The sequence below is a fragment of the Engystomops pustulosus genome, chromosome 5 (genome assembly GCF_040894005.1).
Source record: "Engystomops pustulosus chromosome 5, aEngPut4.maternal, whole genome shotgun sequence".
Taxonomy (NCBI): domain Eukaryota; kingdom Metazoa; phylum Chordata; class Amphibia; order Anura; family Leptodactylidae; genus Engystomops; species Engystomops pustulosus.
In genome coordinates this window covers 129,800,311-129,820,122 of record NC_092415.1, presented here as the reverse complement: position 1 = coordinate 129,820,122, position 19,812 = coordinate 129,800,311, and the positions used below count along the sequence as shown (strand labels likewise).

The 19,812-nt window shown below is 41.4% G+C and overlaps 1 protein-coding gene across 13 annotated transcripts in view; it reads left to right on the top strand.

Moving 5' to 3' along the window:
• The window catches only part of CTNND2 (catenin delta 2), a 526,223-nt gene that overhangs the window by 107,202 nt on the left and 399,209 nt on the right, over positions 1-19,812 (top strand). For all 13 annotated transcript variants that reach the window (XM_072153023.1, XM_072153024.1, XM_072153031.1 and 10 more), the window contains one exon: positions 13,920-14,058. In XM_072153023.1, the coding sequence (XP_072009124.1) occupies positions 13,930-14,058 (129 nt within the window). In that variant the 5' untranslated portion in view covers positions 13,920-13,929. The remainder of the gene's footprint in view (positions 1-13,919; positions 14,059-19,812) is intronic.

Here is a 19,812-nt window from a genome sequence, read left to right as displayed (position 1 = left end):
AGATTATGTCATAGACAACCTAGGATTAAAGTAAAAAATTCAATTCAAATCACCCCCCTTTCCTTAAACTGATATAAATATTAAAAAAAACTGTAAAAATCACAAACACATTAGGTATGGCTGCATCCAAGAGTGCACAATCTATCAATACTGAGTTTAACCCTGTAACGGAAAATAGCTCCCAAAGTAAAAAATGGAATTTTTTGCCATTTTGAAAAATATAAAAAAATGTAATAAAACGTGATCCAAATGTCGTACAGTCCCAAAATGGTAGCATTGAAAATGTCATCAAAAGTCGCACAAATTGACACCACCCATAGCTCAGTACATGTATGAAAAAGTTATTAGCGCCAGAAGATGGCAAAATATATATTTTTTTTGTACAGGTGGTTTTTTATCTTTGTAAATGTATGAAATCATTATAAAACCTATACAAATTTGGTATCCCCATGATTATACCGACCCAAAGAATAAAGTAGACATGTCATTTGGGGCGCACAGTGAAAGCTGTAAAATCCAAGCCCACAACAAAATGGCGCAAATGCGTTTTTTCACCAATTTCACTGCATTTGGAACACAGCTCTCTACATGGAAAAATAAGAGATCACATGTACTGCTAGCATTGTATTAACGTTTGTATTAACAAACGCAGCAATAGCATACGGGGTGGGCCTCGGATGATTGTATATGTGTTTTTTATGGAAACGGATGCAAACGGTAACCAGAACCCGGAGTTTTGCATTAAAATGCAGAGCTAGTGGTACGTGTGACCGCACCCTAAGCACACAGACAGTGCACTGCTGCACTTAATGCAATACGTTTTAATGGATCAATGGTCAATGAGTTCATACCATGCATTTGCATTCTGTTTGTACCTTAACTCTCAGGCTTTTAAGTTTGAACATGTATTTAGCAAATGTTAATCCCAACTACTAATGTTAACCCTTTCAGGCCGCAGCCAGTTTGTACGTTAAGCCTTAGCCTCTTTAACTTACCAAAATGATTTTGATTGTTAAATTGTACTTCAAGTAAGTGGTAAATTGTAGTTGCTATATTTTTGCAATTATTTATAAAATAACGTCCGTACCCGCGACTTACCTCTCCTGGCTCTGCGTCTGTCCCGAGTAGGCCGCACGTCTTCTTCCGGACTAGGCCGCATGCTTCCGCTGCTAGGGTGCGTGCACCCACCAGCTCGTCCTGTCTTAAAGTCTTGTCTTGCACTGAAGTGAAAGCCTCCTGTGTTCCTCCTGAGCGTTTCCAGACGCCTCCATGTTTCCTGTGCTTTTCCAGACACCTCCGTGTGTCCCGTATTCCTGTGGCGGTTCCGTATTCCAGTGGCGTTCCCGTATTCCTGTGGCTGTCCTATATTCATGGGGGGATCCTGTTTCCCAGTGGTCATCCTGAGGTCCTGCCGTCCAGAGGTCCTGCCGTCCCTGTGTCCAGTTTCCCGCTTCCCTAACTTGGCTGCCACCGTAGGCCTAGTCGCACCCGTGAAACGACTTGGTGGCACCCCACCGCAGGAAGACCATCCCTCTTTGCGGCGGCCTCTGGCGAAGACCAGGGGCCACTTATACTCCGGTCCAGGGTTGCGGCTAGTACCATCATCCCCCGCAGTGGTCCAGGGAGTCCACAGTCTCTAGCCCCAAGAGACTCTTCCACACCCCCATTTGTGACATGTAACTAAAATTTGCTAATTTGTTTGGAGAAATTCATAATTTTTAAACTTTGAAATTATCTGCTTTTGAGACTGATAGTTTTACCTTTTATTCCTTGTATTCATATATGATGGTAGACAGCTTACAAATTGAACATATATTTTAATTTTCTTCACAATTTCTAAATTGAAATTTTTGGAATCCTTTTTTTAAATGAATTTGAAATATAAATGATTAGAATCCTCCTATGAACCCCCATTTTCAAAAGTATGACCCTTGAACTACTAGAAATTGCTTTTAGGAAGATTTTTTAACCCTTTGAGTTCTACATAGTAATTAAAACAAAATGGAGTTGAAATCTATAATGGTCTAATTTTGTCAGTAATACATTCATTAGCCCTAAAATTTACACATTTCCAAAATATAAAGAGAGAAAACCCATCTTAAAATTTGTTATGCCATTTCTTCTAAGTTGGACGTTACTTGTTGTTTGGGCGCACTGCAGCGAGGCGCAGAAGGGAAGCTGCCAGTTTTGTCCTATAGAACTAAGTGGATTTTAGTTTCCCCACTCACTGGCGCCTCTTTGTAGGCTTTAAAATGTTTGTTTTTTGGTTAGTGGGGCCATGTGATGGCATTGTTTTTTTGCAGGGTTGAAATGCATTTTTCAGTTTCTATTCCCAATTGTTGAAAATGTATTAACATTTGGGGGGCTAACGAGTAGAAAAACATTAATACTGTAATGAATTTTTTACTTTTTATTTTTGGTGTTCACCGTATATACCCTAATAAAAATGTTATCTTTATTCTATGGGTCAATATGATTATGGCAGAATTAGAAAGAGAAGAAAGAAAAGTGATACAAGCGCCACATGTGTGAAAGCAGTTTCCTTGCTTGGTAAAAAAAAAAATATGATTGGTAATCTGCTCACCTTTTCTGGTTGTACAAGCGGTACAACTCGTATAGTAGCTTAGGTATTGTAGTGATCTCGGCAGCCATCCTGGGTTTTTTCCGGCAATAGAATTCGTAAATGTATGGCAATCTTCCAGGCTATCAGTGGCGCCAATCACTCAGAATAGTTCCTTTTCATAAATGAATATCTTTATTCATAGGCTGAATAATACGCGTTTCGAGCCCGGACCGGGCTCTTCCTCAGTTATATACAGCAACTATATACATGCTGTATATAACTGAGGAAGAGCCCGGTGATTGGCGCCGCTGATAGCCTGGAAGATTGCCATACATTTACTCAATATGATTATGGAGATTTTTTCTTATGTTTTGCTAAATGTGGGAAAAAATAATTTTTGCATCTTCCAAGTGCCATAACATTTTTATTTTTTTGTTATATTTCTTGCAGCATATGTTGTACTTTGCACCAGTATCATTCTATAATACATGTTTTTTTTATTTTTTTTTATTGCATTTTTTGTGGGATGAAATGGGTAAAAATCACAATTTTTCGTGAGTTTCAACAGTTTTTTTTACGGTGTTCATCTTGCGGCTTCATTAATAATTTTTTTTTTATTCTAACTGGTTAAACACCGAAACCAACTCAGCTCTGATCTCAAGATGAACCAACATCAGCTGAGTGCAAGGCTACAGATTTAAGGTGTTAAAAGGCATAATACATGTCACTTAAAACAGTCATGCGCTAAAGTGAAAGTACATATGTTTTTGGTGAATCCATTGTGTGAGTGCAGCCCTCGGCTGCGTTTAGAGTGTGGTCACACGGTGCGTTCTTGGACCATTCTTGGTGCGTTTTTAACCCTTCAAAGACCTGGCATTTTTTATTTTTTCATTTCCATTTTTACTCCCCCCAATCAAAAATCTATAACTTTTTTTTTACACAAGAGCTGTGTGACGGCTTGTTTTCTGCATAACAAGTGCATAACATATGCACTTCATAGTGATGGTATTTATTCCATGCCGTGTTTAGGGAAGCGGGAAAAGAATTTCAAATGCAGCGAAATTGGTGAAAAAATCGCATTTGCAGCATTTTCCTGTGGGCTTGGATTTTACGGCTTTCACTGTGCGCCACAAATGACATGTTTACTTTATACTTTGGGTCTGTGCAATCAGGGGGATACCAAATTTGTATAGGCTTTATATTGTTTTCATACATTTACAAAAATTAAAACCTCCTATACAAAATTTTTTTTTAGATTTTGCCATCTTCTGGCGTGAATAACAGTTCTTTTAATTATAATTTTTTAAAACTTTTTTTAATTTTTACTTTTAATATTTTTCAGACTCCTTAGGGTACTTTTACCCTAGGCTGTCTGATTGATCCTACCATATATAGCTACTACTGTACAAACTACTGATACAAACTACTGTATGTCAGTATATGTGGATTTTCCTCCTTATTCATTACAATTTTTTGAATGGCACATTGTAATCAATTGGTTAAAATGAGACAGCCTCAGGTCTTTCAAAGGTGTTACTGGTAAGTCTTTGCTGCGATATGCATCAAAGACTTACCGGCTATGGAGAGGGCTCAGCCCATGAACCCTCTCCATGAACCCGCAGCCGACCCGTGACGTGCTATTACATCACAGGTTGTTAAAGGGTTAAATGCAAATGATCCTACCATATACAGCTACTACTGTACAAACTACTGATACAAACTACTGTATGTCAGTATATGTGGATTTTCCTCCTTATTCATTACAATTTTTTGAATGGCACATTGTAATCAATTGGTTAAAATAAGACAGCCTCAGGTCTTTCAAAGGTGTTACTGGTAAGTCTTTGCTGCGATATGCATCAAAGACTTACCGGCTATGGAGAGGGCTCAGCCCATGAACCCTCTCCATGCACCCGCAGCCGACCCGTGACGTGCTATTACATCACAGGTTGTTAAAGGGTTAAATGCATACCTTTTTGCATGTTTACTATGTGTTTGGCTGGTTTAAACCCACCTTTCTTCACTTGTGGAAGTGTAAACAGCTCTGTTATCATTTTCACAGCTGCTTGCACTTCCAGAATTGAAGAAAAACAGATTCAAACCAGCCAAACGCATAGCGAACATGCAATAATGCATGCATATTCAGTGTGTTTAAAAGTGCACCAAGAACAGTCCAAGAATTGTACTGACTGCATCCTTTTCTGCAAACCAGATGGAACAGGGAGGGGCTAAGCCCTATTGCATATGCGTTTTAATAGAAATGTATGCGATTGGTAACTAGCACCCAATGTTTTGCATTGTTTGACAAGTTTTACGGGTTTAGTTTTTACTAGGAGGCACGACCCAGCTCCCGGACAAGATCACGCAGCCCCGCAGCATCCGAGTAGTGGACCCAACCCCCAGTAAGCGCCGCCCGGGGGTTGTTCTGATCTAGTGCAAAAGACCCTTACGAGCCGCAGTCAGCATGACACTGGCGTGTAAGGGGTTAATGCCTAGCGGGTGCGTCAGAAGCAGGACGTATTACTATGTCACCATGCGGCAAGTCCTTGTACTACGTCCAATGTCAGGAAGGGGTTAAACATTGATAGCAGCTAAGATCCAGTTCACATCTCTGTTACGTCTTCAGTTTTTTGCATCATTTCTTTTTTGCTGAAACCAGGCGTGGCTGAACACAGTTTTTTGCAGCTACAGAAGTAAAGTTATAATGGAAAGGCTTTCAACTGTTCTGTGTGTTCAACTACTCCTGGTTTTAGCTCACAATAACTAATGGAAATAACAGGAGAGCTAACATAGATGTGAACTGGCTCTTATCTTTGAGTTAGATACTTCATAGGAGCAACTAAACCATGATGTAAATAAAGTGTGTGCAGTACGGCTGAACTAAATGGCTATAGGGGAGGTGACTAGGCCCTCCATTTATACTCTCCTGTTTCTTCATTCAGGGAATATTTATATTTTTCTGGCTTGGCTGAATTGTTCTGGAATTACCCTGCTTACTACTTTTAGTTACCCCCACGTATGTTTCCTAATCTTTCTCTTGCTTTCTGGTTTTGTACCTCACCACCATATAGGTTCTGACCTGGTCAGTTTGACATTTAAGTTGTGTTCTTGTTATATTTTCAGTCACTTCTCTTGCTGTGCACTGTGTAGGGCGTGCTGCCCTGTCTCTGTCTGTACTTTAGCACAAGGCCGCCAAGTAGTTAGGGAAAAAGGTAGTGGGGAGCTAAGGGTTTGTGGTTTTTACCCTTATTGTGACAGCTAGGAGATTTTTTTGGTTTGCACTTCCTATTTTTCTGTTTTAATAATATTTCTATTCCCCTGAGAATTGTTTTTTTCCAACAACAAATTTATTCATATGATACTGCAAAAAGAGAATAAGCACAGTGTCTTAAAGATATGAATTGAAAGGCACCATGTATGCTCTGTTTCACCAGTTGAATGCTCACCATTCACCATTCCTGTGGATATGTAAAAAATGGAAATGTATATTTCAGTGTAATTACCTGGGATATTGAAAAAAACATTACTTAACAATAAAGCTATTCCATTTCCCCAAAAAGTATTTATGCAAATAGTTATTTAAAGGACATCTACCACCAGGATCAAGCATTGTAAACCAACACACTGACATACTGGTTCTCCCTCTGCTTCATCTGGCAGGATATGCTCTTCTCTTAGCTTCTCATGCCCTGGTTTTTACAAAAAAAGGCTTTTAAAATTATTCAAATGAGCCTGAGTTAAAGGAGCCTGGAGTTCCTCAGACTCATTTGCATAATTTTTAACCCCTTCCCGATTCGTGCCGTAATAGTCCGGTGATTATATTACATACTGTACTCCAGGAAGGAGAAAACAAGGCAGGAGTACAAATGTACAAAAATAAAAATGAATACAATCTTTATTGACGTGAATTCAATAACACTACATAATAAAAGACACATAAATTGATGCAAGGTACATACAGATGGTGCACAGAAAAAGGGCAGACGACGGCTCTGTGAGAGCCGAAACGCGCGTCGAGGACGCAGTCATCCCTGGACATTGGAGTTACATACAGTTAGGGCCAGAAATATTTAGACAGTGACACAAGTTTTGTTATTTTAGCTGTTTACAAAAACATGTTCAGAAATACAATTATATATATAATATGGGCTGAAAGTGCACACTCCCAGCTGCAGTATGAGAGTTTCCACATCCAAATCGGAGAAAGGATTTAGGAATCATAGCTCTGTAATGCATAGCCTTCTCTTTTTCAAGGGACCAAAAGTAATTGGACAATGGACTCTAAGGGCTGCAATTAACTCTGAAGGCATCTCCCTGGTTAACCTGTAATCAATGAAGTAGTTAAAAGGTCTGGGGTTGATTCCAGGTGTGTGGTTTTGCATTTGGAAGCTGTTGCTGTGACCAGACAACATGCGGTCAAAGGAACTCTCAATTTAGGTGAAGCAGAACATCCTGAGGCTGAAAAAAAAGAAAAAAATCCATCAGAGAAATAGGAGACATGCTTGGAGTAGCAAAATCAACAGTCAGGTACATTCTGAGAAAAAAGGAATTGACTGGTGAGCTTGGGAACTCAAAAAGGCCTGGGCGTCCACGGATGACAACAGTGGTGGATGATCGCTGCATACTTTCTTTGGTGAAGAAGAACCCGTTCACAACATCAACTGAAGTCCAGAACACTCTCAGTGAAGTAGCTGTATCTGTCTCTAGGTCAACAGTAAAGAGAAGACTCCATGAAAGTAAATACGAAGGGTTCACATCTAGATGCAAACCATTCATCAATTCCAAAAATAGGCCAGAGTTAAATTTGCCAAAAAACACCTCAAGAAGCCAGCTCAGTTCTGGAAAAGTATTCTATGGACAGATGAGACAAAGATCAACCTGTACCAGAATGATGGGAAGAAAAAAGTTTGGAGAAGAAAGGGAACGGCACATGATCCAAGGCACACCACATCCTCTGTAAAACATGGTGAAGGCAACGTGATGGCATGGGCATGCATGGCTTTCAATGGCACTGGGTCACTTGTGTTTATTGATGACATAACAGCAGACAAGAGTAGCCGGATGAATTCTGAAGTGTACCGGGATATACTTTGAGCCCAGATTCAGCCAAATGCTGCAAAGTTGATCGGACGGCGCTTCATTGTACAAATGGACAAGCATACAGCCAAAGCTACCCAGGAGTTAATGAGTGCAAAAAAGTGGAACATTCTGCAATGGCCAAGTCATTCACCAGATCTTAACCCAATTGAGCATGCATTTCACTTGCACAAATCCAGACTTAAGACGGAAAGACCCACAAACAAGCAAGACCTGAAGGCTGCGGCTGTAAAGGCCTGGCAAAGCATTAAGAAGGAGGAAACCCAGCGTTTGGTGATGTCCGTGGGTTCCAGACTTAAGGCAGTGATTGCCTCCAAAGGATTTGCAACAAAATATTGAAAATAAAAATATTTTGTTTGGGTTATGTTTATTTGTCCAATTACTTTTGAGCTCCTAAAATGTGGAGTGTTTGTAAAGAAATGTGTACAATTCCTACATTTTCTATCAGATATTTTTGTTCAACCCTTCAAATTAAACGTTACAGAGCCCGACTTGCGAAAATTGTGTCACTGTCCAAATATTTCTGGCCCTAACTGTACACCCTCTATTTGGTAAGGACTGGCTTATTTCACCCCAATTGCCCCTTCCTCCCCTCGATTGTACATTTCAATACTATGCACAAGCGAATTACTGTGCACTAACTATAATAAGGAGGTTTAGCCGGGTTCTGTGTTCTACTATCTAACCAGTCCATGTGCCTGTGTTTACTACACATCTCCATTATGTGTCCGGGCATGACTGCCCTGTTTCTGTGCACCATCTGTATGTACCTTGCATCAATTTATGTGTCTTTTATCATGTAGTGTTATTGAATTCATGTCAATAAAGATTGTATTCATTTTTTATTTTTGTACATTTGTAGTCCTACCTTGTTTTCTCCTTTCTGGAGTACAGTATGACCGCAGTGTGTAAGGTACTTTTGATGTGGACCGGTTCCCCCGCAACAAATGTTGATACTAAAGATACTAAAACAAATGCAATTTTTTCTATTCTAGTTTTTCTGCAATAAAATTAGACAAATATAAATAAAACTATATAAATGAGGAATCACTGTAATCATAGATAAATCTACCGGTAATGCCCCCCTCCCCCCAAAAAAATGCTAAAAATCCAAATAAAAATTGATGATTTTATTTTCCTCCGCACGTAAAGAGTTAATTAAACTAAATTCTCTAAGGGGTGTGCGTTCAAAATTACGGTCACTTTTTAGGTTCTTCTCTGTTTTGTACCACTAGGACTCTCCAAATGCATCCTGACAGATGTAAAGGATGTCTGTCAAATTTGGCTTCTAAAAGCCCAACACCCCTCTTTCCCTTCTGAGCCCCACTGCGTACCCTTACCACATTTTATTTGCACATGTGGAGCAATTTATACTTGGGAGAAATAGTACACATTTTTTGGTGTACAAAAAAATACATTAGCCGTAAAAGTGACTTTTTTGGGAAAATCTACATCTTTTACCTTTTAGGGGCCTAATTGAATCAAACACCCGTAGGAGCAAATACACCTTGCTAAATTCTTCAAGGGGTGCACTTTCTAAAATGGTAAAACTTGTTGGGTTTCCCCTCTGTTTTGGTACCAGTTGGGCTCTCTTAATGCATCCTGACACATGAAAACTTTTCAGCCATATTTGTCCTCCAAAAATGAAGGCTCTTTCCCTTCCAAGTTCTCCCCTGTGCCCGTGCAGCAGGGTACAGTGACAAAACGCGTATTGGCATATTCTGAAGGTGCAGATTTTAGTGTTCAATGAATATATTGTAAGATAAAATGACATTTCTATAATTTTTTTTCATTTATTTATCACCCTCATGAAACGCTCATAGGGTTAACAAACTTCCCAAAGGTTGTTTTGAATATTTTGAGAGGTGTCGTTTCTAAAATTTTGTCATTTGTGTGTGCGGGTGGGGCCGGGTCGTCACGCACGCCTTATAAAGTCACTTTTAACTGAATTGACCCTCCAGTAGGTTTTGGTGATTTTCACGAAAATTGGAAAAGTCGCACATAAAGTTATAAGCCTCCTAACATCCTAAATTAAAGGAAAGAATGTTTGAAAGATGATGGCAAGTTAAAGCAGACATATGAAAAATGTTAGTTATCAAGTTATTTTAGTGATATGACTAACTTTCCAAAAAGTAGAAAATGTTGAATATGGAAATTTCGCCAAATTTCCTTTTATTTTATAAATACTAAACATATTGCTTAAATTTCTCAACCAACATGAAGGACAATGTGTCAAGAAAAAATAACTGGATATGTTAAAGCTTTCCAAAGTTATAACCACTTAAAGTGACACATGTCAGATTTCAAGAAAAGGGCCATGTCAGGAAGGTGCAAAATGGTCCTTAAGGTTTAAGCCTTTTTTCTTAACTAATTTTTTCAGAATGAATTGCAAAACTTGTAACTTAAATTTTACAATTAATGTAAAGTACAATGCGTCACAAGAAACCAATCTCAAAATCCTGGATCTGTTTTTTTTTAAATCTCTTTATTCAATTTTTTATATGATACAAGGCAACCATTATTATTTCAAAAACATGATCAATGCAGAGATACTACATTTCTACTCAATACATTTTATTGCCATCAACACATTACATATTCCTCACATAATAATCAATACATTGACTGAGATGGGATGGGTAAGAGGGCAGAGGTTAGAGGGGGGGAGGGAAAAAAAAGGGAAATAATTAATTTTATCATCCACAGGAAGGGCTTATTCCATTATCCTCATCCTTCCCATTTCTTATACCAGGTTTCTTCTTTCCTTACCCCTGCTTATTTAATTTTCTCAAAGTTTTTAATTCTGTTGAATCTGTAATTTCAATCTTTTAACAATAAGAATTTGGTTGATTTCCATCCATATATTAATATACATCGGGCTACCTGCAAGGCTATCATAATTCTTGTACTTGGTCCATCCTGGTGTCCCACATCGCATTCTCTCCATGCCGTGCCTGTTTGTCTTCAGGGGCACAGAAGCTGCGGCCAGGGAGCTTCCGGCTGTCCAATAGTGTGCCTGGCCGGGTGGAGGCTGTCCGAGTAAACCAGCTTGGGCACAGCAAAGGGAGACAGCGGCATGGGACGTACATGCATATTTTCTTAGCAACCATCAACTTCCCCTCTCCCCGCCCTGAATTAGAGATTCATCATCACATCCCTTTTAAGAGTGTTGAGTTCTACTTTTAGACCTGCTTCTAGCTACAATGCGGCGCTCTCTCCCTAATTTTTTCCCCACTGACGATTTCCCTCCCAACTTTTCCCAGGAACACGCCTCCTTTTTCAAAGCCACGAACCTGGATGAGTCAGAAAAGTGCTGAAAATCATCTAAAGTCCTTCATAAATTTGTCTTATGGCATTTTATTTTTTTTGTACAAATCAGGCGATTAATGAATTCACCTCAATGTATAACATTTTTTTGTAGCACCATTACTACTAAGTGGCAGTATTTAGAAAGTATTAGAATTTTAATGTTAAGCTGCAAATCTGTAAAAAAAAAAAAAAAGAAATAAAAGTGGTGAAGGGGTGGTTGATTGGAGCCTTTGATCATTATCATTGATAGGGGAACTGGCATGTATGGTGGAGGAAATATTTTCAGCACAGTTTTTGTGTTGAAAAAAATCGGCTTATACACAAGTATAAACAGTAGTTTTACAGTATGAAATTTGTTGAAATGGTACTCAAGTAGCACTGTGTCCATTTTTTGTCTCTTCTGCAATAGACTGTTTTCCTTTTCAAAATTATGCACAACACAGTGAAAGAAGAAACTATATATAAGTTTATTTTATTTTTACTGAAAATAGCATTTACCGTATATACTCGTGTATAAGAGTACAAAAAATGTGCTGAAAAACCTCGCCTCGGCTTATACACGAGTCAATGATAAAAATAAATAAATTAATACTCACCCTCCGGTGTCCTCGCGGCTCCCGGCGGCTCCCGATTTCTGTCGCGGCTCCCGGCGGCTTCTTCACTCTTCACTGGCCGGGAGATGGCGCTGGCCGTCGCACACTGTGATGCGACGCTGTCGCCGCGGATGACGTCATCAGTGACGACAGCGCGGCATCACAGTGTGCGGCGGCCAGCGCGATCTCCCGGCCAGAGAAGAGTGAAGATGAAGAAGCCGCTATGGGGATCGGAAGCCGCCGGGAGCCGCGAGGAACATCGGGGACTCCGGAGGGTGAGTATTAAGTTTATTTCTTTATCTGTATACTAATAGGGGCTGCTGTATACTACTGGGGGCAGACTGTATACGGATGGGGGCAGGCTGTATACTACTGGGGACAAGCTGTATACTACTGGGGGCTGTGCTGTGTACTACTGGGGGCAGTCTGTATACTACTGGGGGCAGGCTGTATACTACTGGGGGCAGTGCTGTATACTACTGGGGGCAGTGCTGTATACTACTGGGGGCAGTGCTGTATACTACTGGGGGCAGGCTGTATACTACTGGGGGCAGGCTGTATACTACTGGGGGCAAGCTGTATACTACTGGCGGCAGGCTGTATACTACGGGGGGCAAGCTGTATACTACGGGGGGCAAGCTGTATACTACTGGGGGCAGGCTGTATACTGCAAGGGGACAAGCTGTATACTACTGGGGGGCAGGCTGTATACTACTGGGGGGCAAGCTGTATACTACTGGGGGCAAGCTGTATACTACTGGGGGCTGGCTGTATACTACATGGGGGCTGGTTGGCTGTATACTACATGGGGGCTGGCTGTATACTACACCCTCGGCTTATACTCGAGTCAATAGGTTTTCCCAGTTTTCGGTGGTAAAATTAGGGGTCTCGGCTTATACTCGGGTCGGCTTGTACCAGAGTATCTACGGTAATTAATATACTTAACTTGTAAAAACTCCAACTGCATATCAAACCACATGAGCATTTCCTGTCTTTATTAGGGTAAAGCATTACATGGAGTTTTTGTTTCTTTTTTTTTGTGTTTTAACAGCTCGGGGCAAGGATGTTTTCTTCCAGCAGGCGCATACTATGACGCAGCCGCTGCTGACGTCATAGTATGCGCCAGCCGGCCAGAAGATAACATGGCCGCGTCCATGCCAGCCATTCAGTACTTTAATTAGCAGTGAATCGCTCCCTACTCAGCCAGCGCTCTAACTATATATAGTGACCAAAATTGAGACTTATGTGTGGATGTGTGCAACAGAGTTACAAAAATTTAATAATGTGAGCTGTGAAGTATGTTGTACCTTACAAATAGGGTCAGATAGTGCTATTCTGATCTGCCTACTTTAGGGCTGGCGTGTGAATGATGCGAAATCTAGGGACAGTCTGCAGCTGCGACCCCAACCACGCTAGTAGTATAGTACAATGAGTAGCCTATAGTAAGTATACAGCATATATAGTCTGAGATAGCAACCCGAGCCAGTGAAGTGGCCACTTGAGGTAGACTGTAGAGCTGCAATACCCCCTATATGTGTGTTGATATAGCCGCTGCTCACCAAATCCATATAGACTTTTGGCTACATTGGGAACGCCGTGACCTTGGTTATTTGAATGGCACCTACATTCATATAGCAGCGGTTGACAATAATCGTGAGAGACATTCTGCAACCACCTATTCAGTACGGTCGCAATTGTGCCCAACACACAACTTACTCACACATAACCTCTGTTTGCACTCCATCAGACACAATATCAGTTAATCTAGCCTGGCTATGACTAGGATAGTGCATGGCACTGTGTTTTTAATCACAACACTAGTTTGAGCACTAAGCAATACGAATTGTTATAAGTATTGCTTATATTATCATACATAAAATAAAAGTTATGTTTTAACTATATCATTTTGTGTCCGGATATGGGTAATCTAGTTTGCTAGTGGCAAATTTGTAAAATACATTGAGTTAAGAATCCCTGCCGAGACACTAGGTCCTCCGTTTTTTGTTGAATTGTCCATGGTGTAACACACTTGGCAGTAACTGTGTATGTGTTGGGCTTAAGACTTGAGCCAGCTCTACAAGCCCTCATTTCTGACTATGGGCCAGAAAGAGCATAAAAACTATAAAAAAGAAATCTCATAGCAAAATGTGTGCTCTAAATATATTTCCACTATGTGTCAACACAGGAAAATTGAAGTTTGAAAAATGAAGTTTGAATTTCCAAAGCCTATGTTCATGTTAACTTCTAACCTCAAATGTACACACCTGTCATGTATTTATTATATGTTATCCAAAAAATTGTAAGTTATATCATCCTTAGTTTGTTTTCATTAATTTATTTCTTCTTTATATTATTAGCTTAGAAGAAATGCCCGTTCCAGCTCAACCATCATGTTCAGAGAAGACTAGTTCATCCAGCCCAGAAATGAACATTTCAAATCGTGATGTTTCTGAGACAGAAACAACCTCAGCTATTCTAGCATCTGTGAAGGAACAGGTAAACATTTTTTGTATTTACATGTGGGTCATGTTTTTTGGTAAAATGGAGTCTACCACCTCCCCAAGCAGTATAATCTGCCTACACCATGTTGCAGTAGGTTTACGAATGTCATTCCCACAGCACCCTAAGTGCTGACGTTCCTGCCTGGACCACTACCCTCTTTACCAGGAAGGCAGTGAATATGTCAGAAATGGTAGTTCTCCAGGTAATCAGTTAAGATAAGACTTTTAAGATAAGACAATTAAGACAATTTCCAAAGGGAAATTGGTTAGCAGGAGAACTAATTGTTTAATTAGAATACAGATTAAATTTGAAGCGTTTTTGCAATAACATAAGGGACATGTATAATAAAAGCAACAGTTGGAAGTACCCCTCCTGTTACACACCCCTGTGTTAAAGGGACAATATAACAAAAAGTGCTCAATGCTTTTGCAAGGCTATAACTGTATTTTTATAGATTGTGACGAGATCTATTTTGTTCACTCTTTAAGTTGGGGAATATTTTTCCCACGGAAGGCAATACCTATCTGTACACTGTGCTTTGCCAAGCATAAGAAAATTTTTCAAAATATTTGATTTCGATCTGAATTCTGTGAATTGCAGTTCTTTTCTCTGCAACATGCTAACAGCAGATCATAACACTTGATGGATGTGGTAAACTCCTTATTTCCGTGTTATATATAAGGATTTAAGTAGGTAAACCATATAGGTTCAAAAGCCTTCTTCTTTAGCAGTGTAGACCTTTTATTAAAATAATGGTAACAATAAAAGTAACAAATAATATTTAAAAAATGTTTGCAATCTATTAGGGCTTGTGCACCAGTTTTTGGTATATAGCCAGGAATTACGCCTATTTAATTCCTTATGCCACCTCCACGCTAAGTGTAAGTGTGACAGTGTAACAGCCTGTAGAGACAGATCACAGAGGGGCTAGAGTAGTCCCTCAGGGTCATTAGCATAAGTTATTTTTTAGATGAAAGGAGGCCATGGATAACAAATATAAGAATTTTGTCACAGCCGAGGAGCCTGGATCTATGAGTAATGTTATACTCAGAGGAAAAAAAAACTTTCAAATTCCAGGTGCAAGGGATTCAAAGTTATAGCCCTCTGAAGTGTGCACCCTCAAGCTTATTAGCCAGCAGACTACAAGTAGAAGCTTGAAGAGGGTGCACAGAGGAGCTTCTTACAGCTCATAGATAAAATAAATATTGACTTTTTATATAGCTAAATTTTGGGAGATCAATAACTTAAACTAATCTGCATTATATTAATCCTCTCCCACCCAGACAATTAGTTGCTCTTTAAATTTTCATATATTGAGCGATCGTTTTTTTAATGTATTAGAGGGAGATGGTAAACATTAAACCCTCTTTGCCTAATGTGGCTACATAGTAACACCGTGACCCTGAACTTGTAAAAAGGTTGCATACAACATGAAAAATACACACTTTCTTCATTAAAGTTTTTATTTCTCACCCCCATTATTTACCTACATTATGGCATTCTTACTCAAAATTCCTGTGAAGGTTCTGTTATTGCTCTGCCAATACAATGGTGCACCCATTACAGCCATCTAAAAGTGACCTTGTTATCTCATAAGCTTGGTTTATGGATGCATATTTTGACATATTAAATTTAACCCCTTAAGGACGCAGCCATTTTACAGCTTAAGGCTCAGCCCCATTTTTAGGATTCTGACTTGCGTCGCTTTGGTTATGGTTATAACTTTTGAACACTGTTACTTATCAAAGAGATTCTGAGATTGTTTTTCCCACATGTTGCACTTCATTTTAGTGGTAAATGTTGGATGATAAGTTTTGCGTTATTTACAAAAAAAAAAAGAAAAAATTATGAATTTTTTTAAAAATTTGCCATTTTCGAAAATCAAAATCACTGCGTTTTCAGGCAGATAGATTTACCACCTAAATAACATTTCCCATATGTCTCCTTTACATTTTCATAATTTTTGAAATGTCTGAATAATTTATTTTGATGCCAGGCGGCTTACAAATCGAATATCAATTCTCCGGATTTTCAGAATTGACCATTTTGGGGATGAATACCGTTTTGAATGAAAATTTACATATTTAACATAAAAAAAAACCCTATTCTAATCAACCCATTTTCAAATCTGCACCCCTCAAACTATCAGAAACAGGTTTTAGGAAGATTGTTAACCCCTTGAGATCTTCATAGTAATTCAATCAAAATGGAGATGAAATTTATAATGGTCAAATTGTGCTGGTTATACGTTCATTTAGCCCTAAAATTTACACATTTCCAAAAGATAAAACCCAACATACAATTTGTTTTGCAGAGACCCCCCACATGTGGCCGTTACACAGCGAGACGCAGAAGGCGTGAAGCGCCCTGTAACTGCCAGGATTTTAGTTTTCTCATTGCCTCAGGCTATAAAATTTTAGCTTTTTCGTTATTGGGGTCATATGCATTTTTTTTGCGGGATGAGATGTTTTTTCCATTGTTACCATTGGGGTTGGTATCACCTATTGTTGAAAATTTAGGAACGTATTTTTGAGGGCAGGAGTAGAAAAGCATCAATTCTGTGTGGGGGGTTTGGCCCAGTAGAGACCGTGGTAGTGGGGTGCTGTGATGCAGTTCACGACAGTGACACCAAAGTACAGTCCAAAACAGGTCTAGTCTGTGTTTATTTCAGCAGGAACAAAATAAAACAGCCTTCACACTCAGGCATCAAAAACAAAATAATATCCTACCCGTCAGGGTGCTAACTAAACAATGGTTCTCTGACTCACCACTAACAAAACACTTTTCGTTGCTCCAGGCACAGAGGTCAAGGCTGCGTGCTCTCCAGCCTCCTTCCAGAGAGCTCTGCTGAGCGGTTTTTATTAGGCTGATTGGGCTGTTCCCACCACCTGTGTCCAAGGTGCTGGACACAAACCTCAGCACTAAGGCCTTGCATAATAGCAAAACCTAGAGGAAACATACCGCCCATCCACAGTTAACCCCTTCAGTGTCTCACATACCCTCCCCCTCTGTTTGACCCTGTGGGGGCGAACACTTTTGGCCATCAGACAGTGGGTACGAGACAGGGCATCGGCATTCCCATGCAGCTTTCCTGCTCGATGTTCCACCGTGAATTTGAAATTCTGTAACATTAGGAACCACCTTGGTACCCTGGCGTTCCTCTCTTTGGCCTGACTCATCCAGGTGAGGGGAGAGTGATCGGTCACTAGTGTAAACTGTCGCCCTACCAAGTAATACCTCAGGGATTCCAGAGCCCATTTTATCGCCAAGCACTCCCTCTCCACTATGCTATAGTTCTTTTCAGGAGGTGTGAGCTTGCGGCTCAGGAATGTCACAGGATGTTCCTCACCCTCCACTACTTGGGACAGGAAAGCCCCTAAGCCCACGTCAGAAGTGTCAGTCTGCACAATAAAGGTTTTGGTGAAGTTAGGGGTGATCAGTACCGGTCCCTCGCACAAAACCGCCTTAAGTCGCTGAAACGCCCCCCTAAAAGGTCGTGGCCACTGCTGGATTGCCTCCACTTTATTTACTTGGGGTTTGATGACACCTCGCCCAATACGGTACCCCAGGTAACGGGCCTCTTCCAGACCCAGTGCACATTTTTGGGGGTTCGCTGTCAACCCTGCTGCCCTCAGGGAGTCTACCACTGCTTGCACCTTGGCCAGGTGACTCTCCCAATCGGTACTATAAACTATGATGTCATCCAGGTAGGCCGAGGCATATCTCCGGTGAGGTTTTAGCACGAGATCCATTAACCTCTGGAATGTGGTGGGAGCCCCATGTAGCCCAAAGGGGAGTACCACGTACTGAAAAAGCCCATCAGGAGTAACAAAAGCGGTCTTCTCTTTGGCCCTGTCAGTAAGGGGTACCTGCCAATACCCTTTCGTCAGGTCAAGGGTGGAGAAGAACCTAGCCTGTCCAAGTCGTTCTATCAACTCGTCAACCCTGGGCATGGGATAAGAATCAAATTTGGACACCTCGTTCAACTTCCTAAAATCATTGCAGAACCGTAGGGAACCATCAGGTTTGGGAATCAACACAATAGGACTCGACCAGTCACTTTTAGACTCCTCGATAACCCCCAGGTCTAACATCTGCCTGACTTCTTCGGATATGGCAAGCCGGCGCGCTTCGGGGACCCGGTAGGGTTTTTGGTGTACCCGGATGTGGGGTTCGGTTATGATGTCATGCTTGATGACTGAAGTACGTCCCGGTAACTTAGAGAACACATCCACATTTCGGAGCACAAACTCCTTCGCTTCCTGAATCTGGGCCCTGGAGAGGGACTCCGAGATCCGTACTACAGGCACCTTGGCATCAGGTACACCTACCTCCGGTGTCCCCTTCTTGGGGACAGCCGCTTTTTCTACTCCCACGGCCATCAGGGACTCTCTTTCCCTCCATGGCTTTAGGAGGTTCACGTGGTATATCTGTTCGGGTTTCCTCCTCCCCGGCTGAGATACCTTGTAGGTTACCTCCCCCACTTTCTCCATGACCTCATATGGTCCTTGCCATTTTGCCAAGAACTTGCTCTCAACAGTGGGCACCAGAACTAGCACTCTGTCGCCTGGGTTAAAGGTCCTGAATCGGGCTGACCTATTGTAGACCCTAGACTGGGCCTCTTGTGCCCTTGTCATGTGCTCCTTTACAAGGGGCATTACCGCCGCTATGCGGTCCTCCATAAGGGAGCCGTGTTCTATCACACTACGGTGGGGGGTCCTCTCCTGTTCCCAGGTCTCCTTGGCTACATCCAAAAGCCCACGTGGGGAACGGCCATATAACAGCTCAAAGGGTGAGAAACCCGTGGAGGACTGGGGAACTTCACGTATGGCAAACATCAAATAGGGCAACAAACAATCCCAGTACTTCCCATCTTTGCTGACCACCCTCTTTAGCATCCCCTTCAAGGTCTTATTAAACCTCTCGACCAGGCCATCTGTCTGAGGATGATACACAGAGGTGCGGAGCTGTTTAACCTGCAGTAACTTACACATCTCCTTCATTACCCTAGACATGAATGGGGTACCCTGGTCAGTCAAGATTTCCTTGGGGAGGCCTGTGCGTGAGAACACCTGGAACAGCTCCCTAGCAATATTTTTGGAGGAGGTGTTCCTTAATGGAATCGCCTCGGGATACCGCGTAGCGTAGTCCAGGATAACCAGGATGTATTGGTGCCCCCTTGAGGATTTGACTATGGGGCCAACCAGATCCATTGCAATCCGTTCAAATGGCACCTCTATGATTGGTAGCGGGACCAAAGGACTCCTGAAGTGGGAGACCGGGGCAGTAAGTTGACACTCAGGGCAGGAGCTAAAATACCGGTTTACCTCCTCCCACACCCCGGGCCAGAAAAATCTCTGCAGGATCCTCTCTCGGGTCTTCTCAGCACCTAAGTGCCCTCCCAGCACATGTTTGTGTGCCAACTCTAGCACCAGCCTACGGTGAGATTGGGGTACTACAAGTTGCTCAACCTCCTCACCCCGTATCTGGTCGACCCTGTACAACAGTTCCCCAACAATCACCATTCGGGGGTATATTTTGTCAGCTCCTGGTATCTGGAGTACCCCATTTATCACCTTAACATTCTCCCGTGCTTTAAACAAGGTAGGGTCCTGTAGCTGTGCAGCCCCAAAATTTTCACGGGAAATCTCAAGGTCCGGCATGTCGGCCACCTCCTCGTGGCCCTCGACCTCACCAGCTAGGACCTCTAGGGGAGAAAATTCATCACATGGGGTCACCCCTACTGCT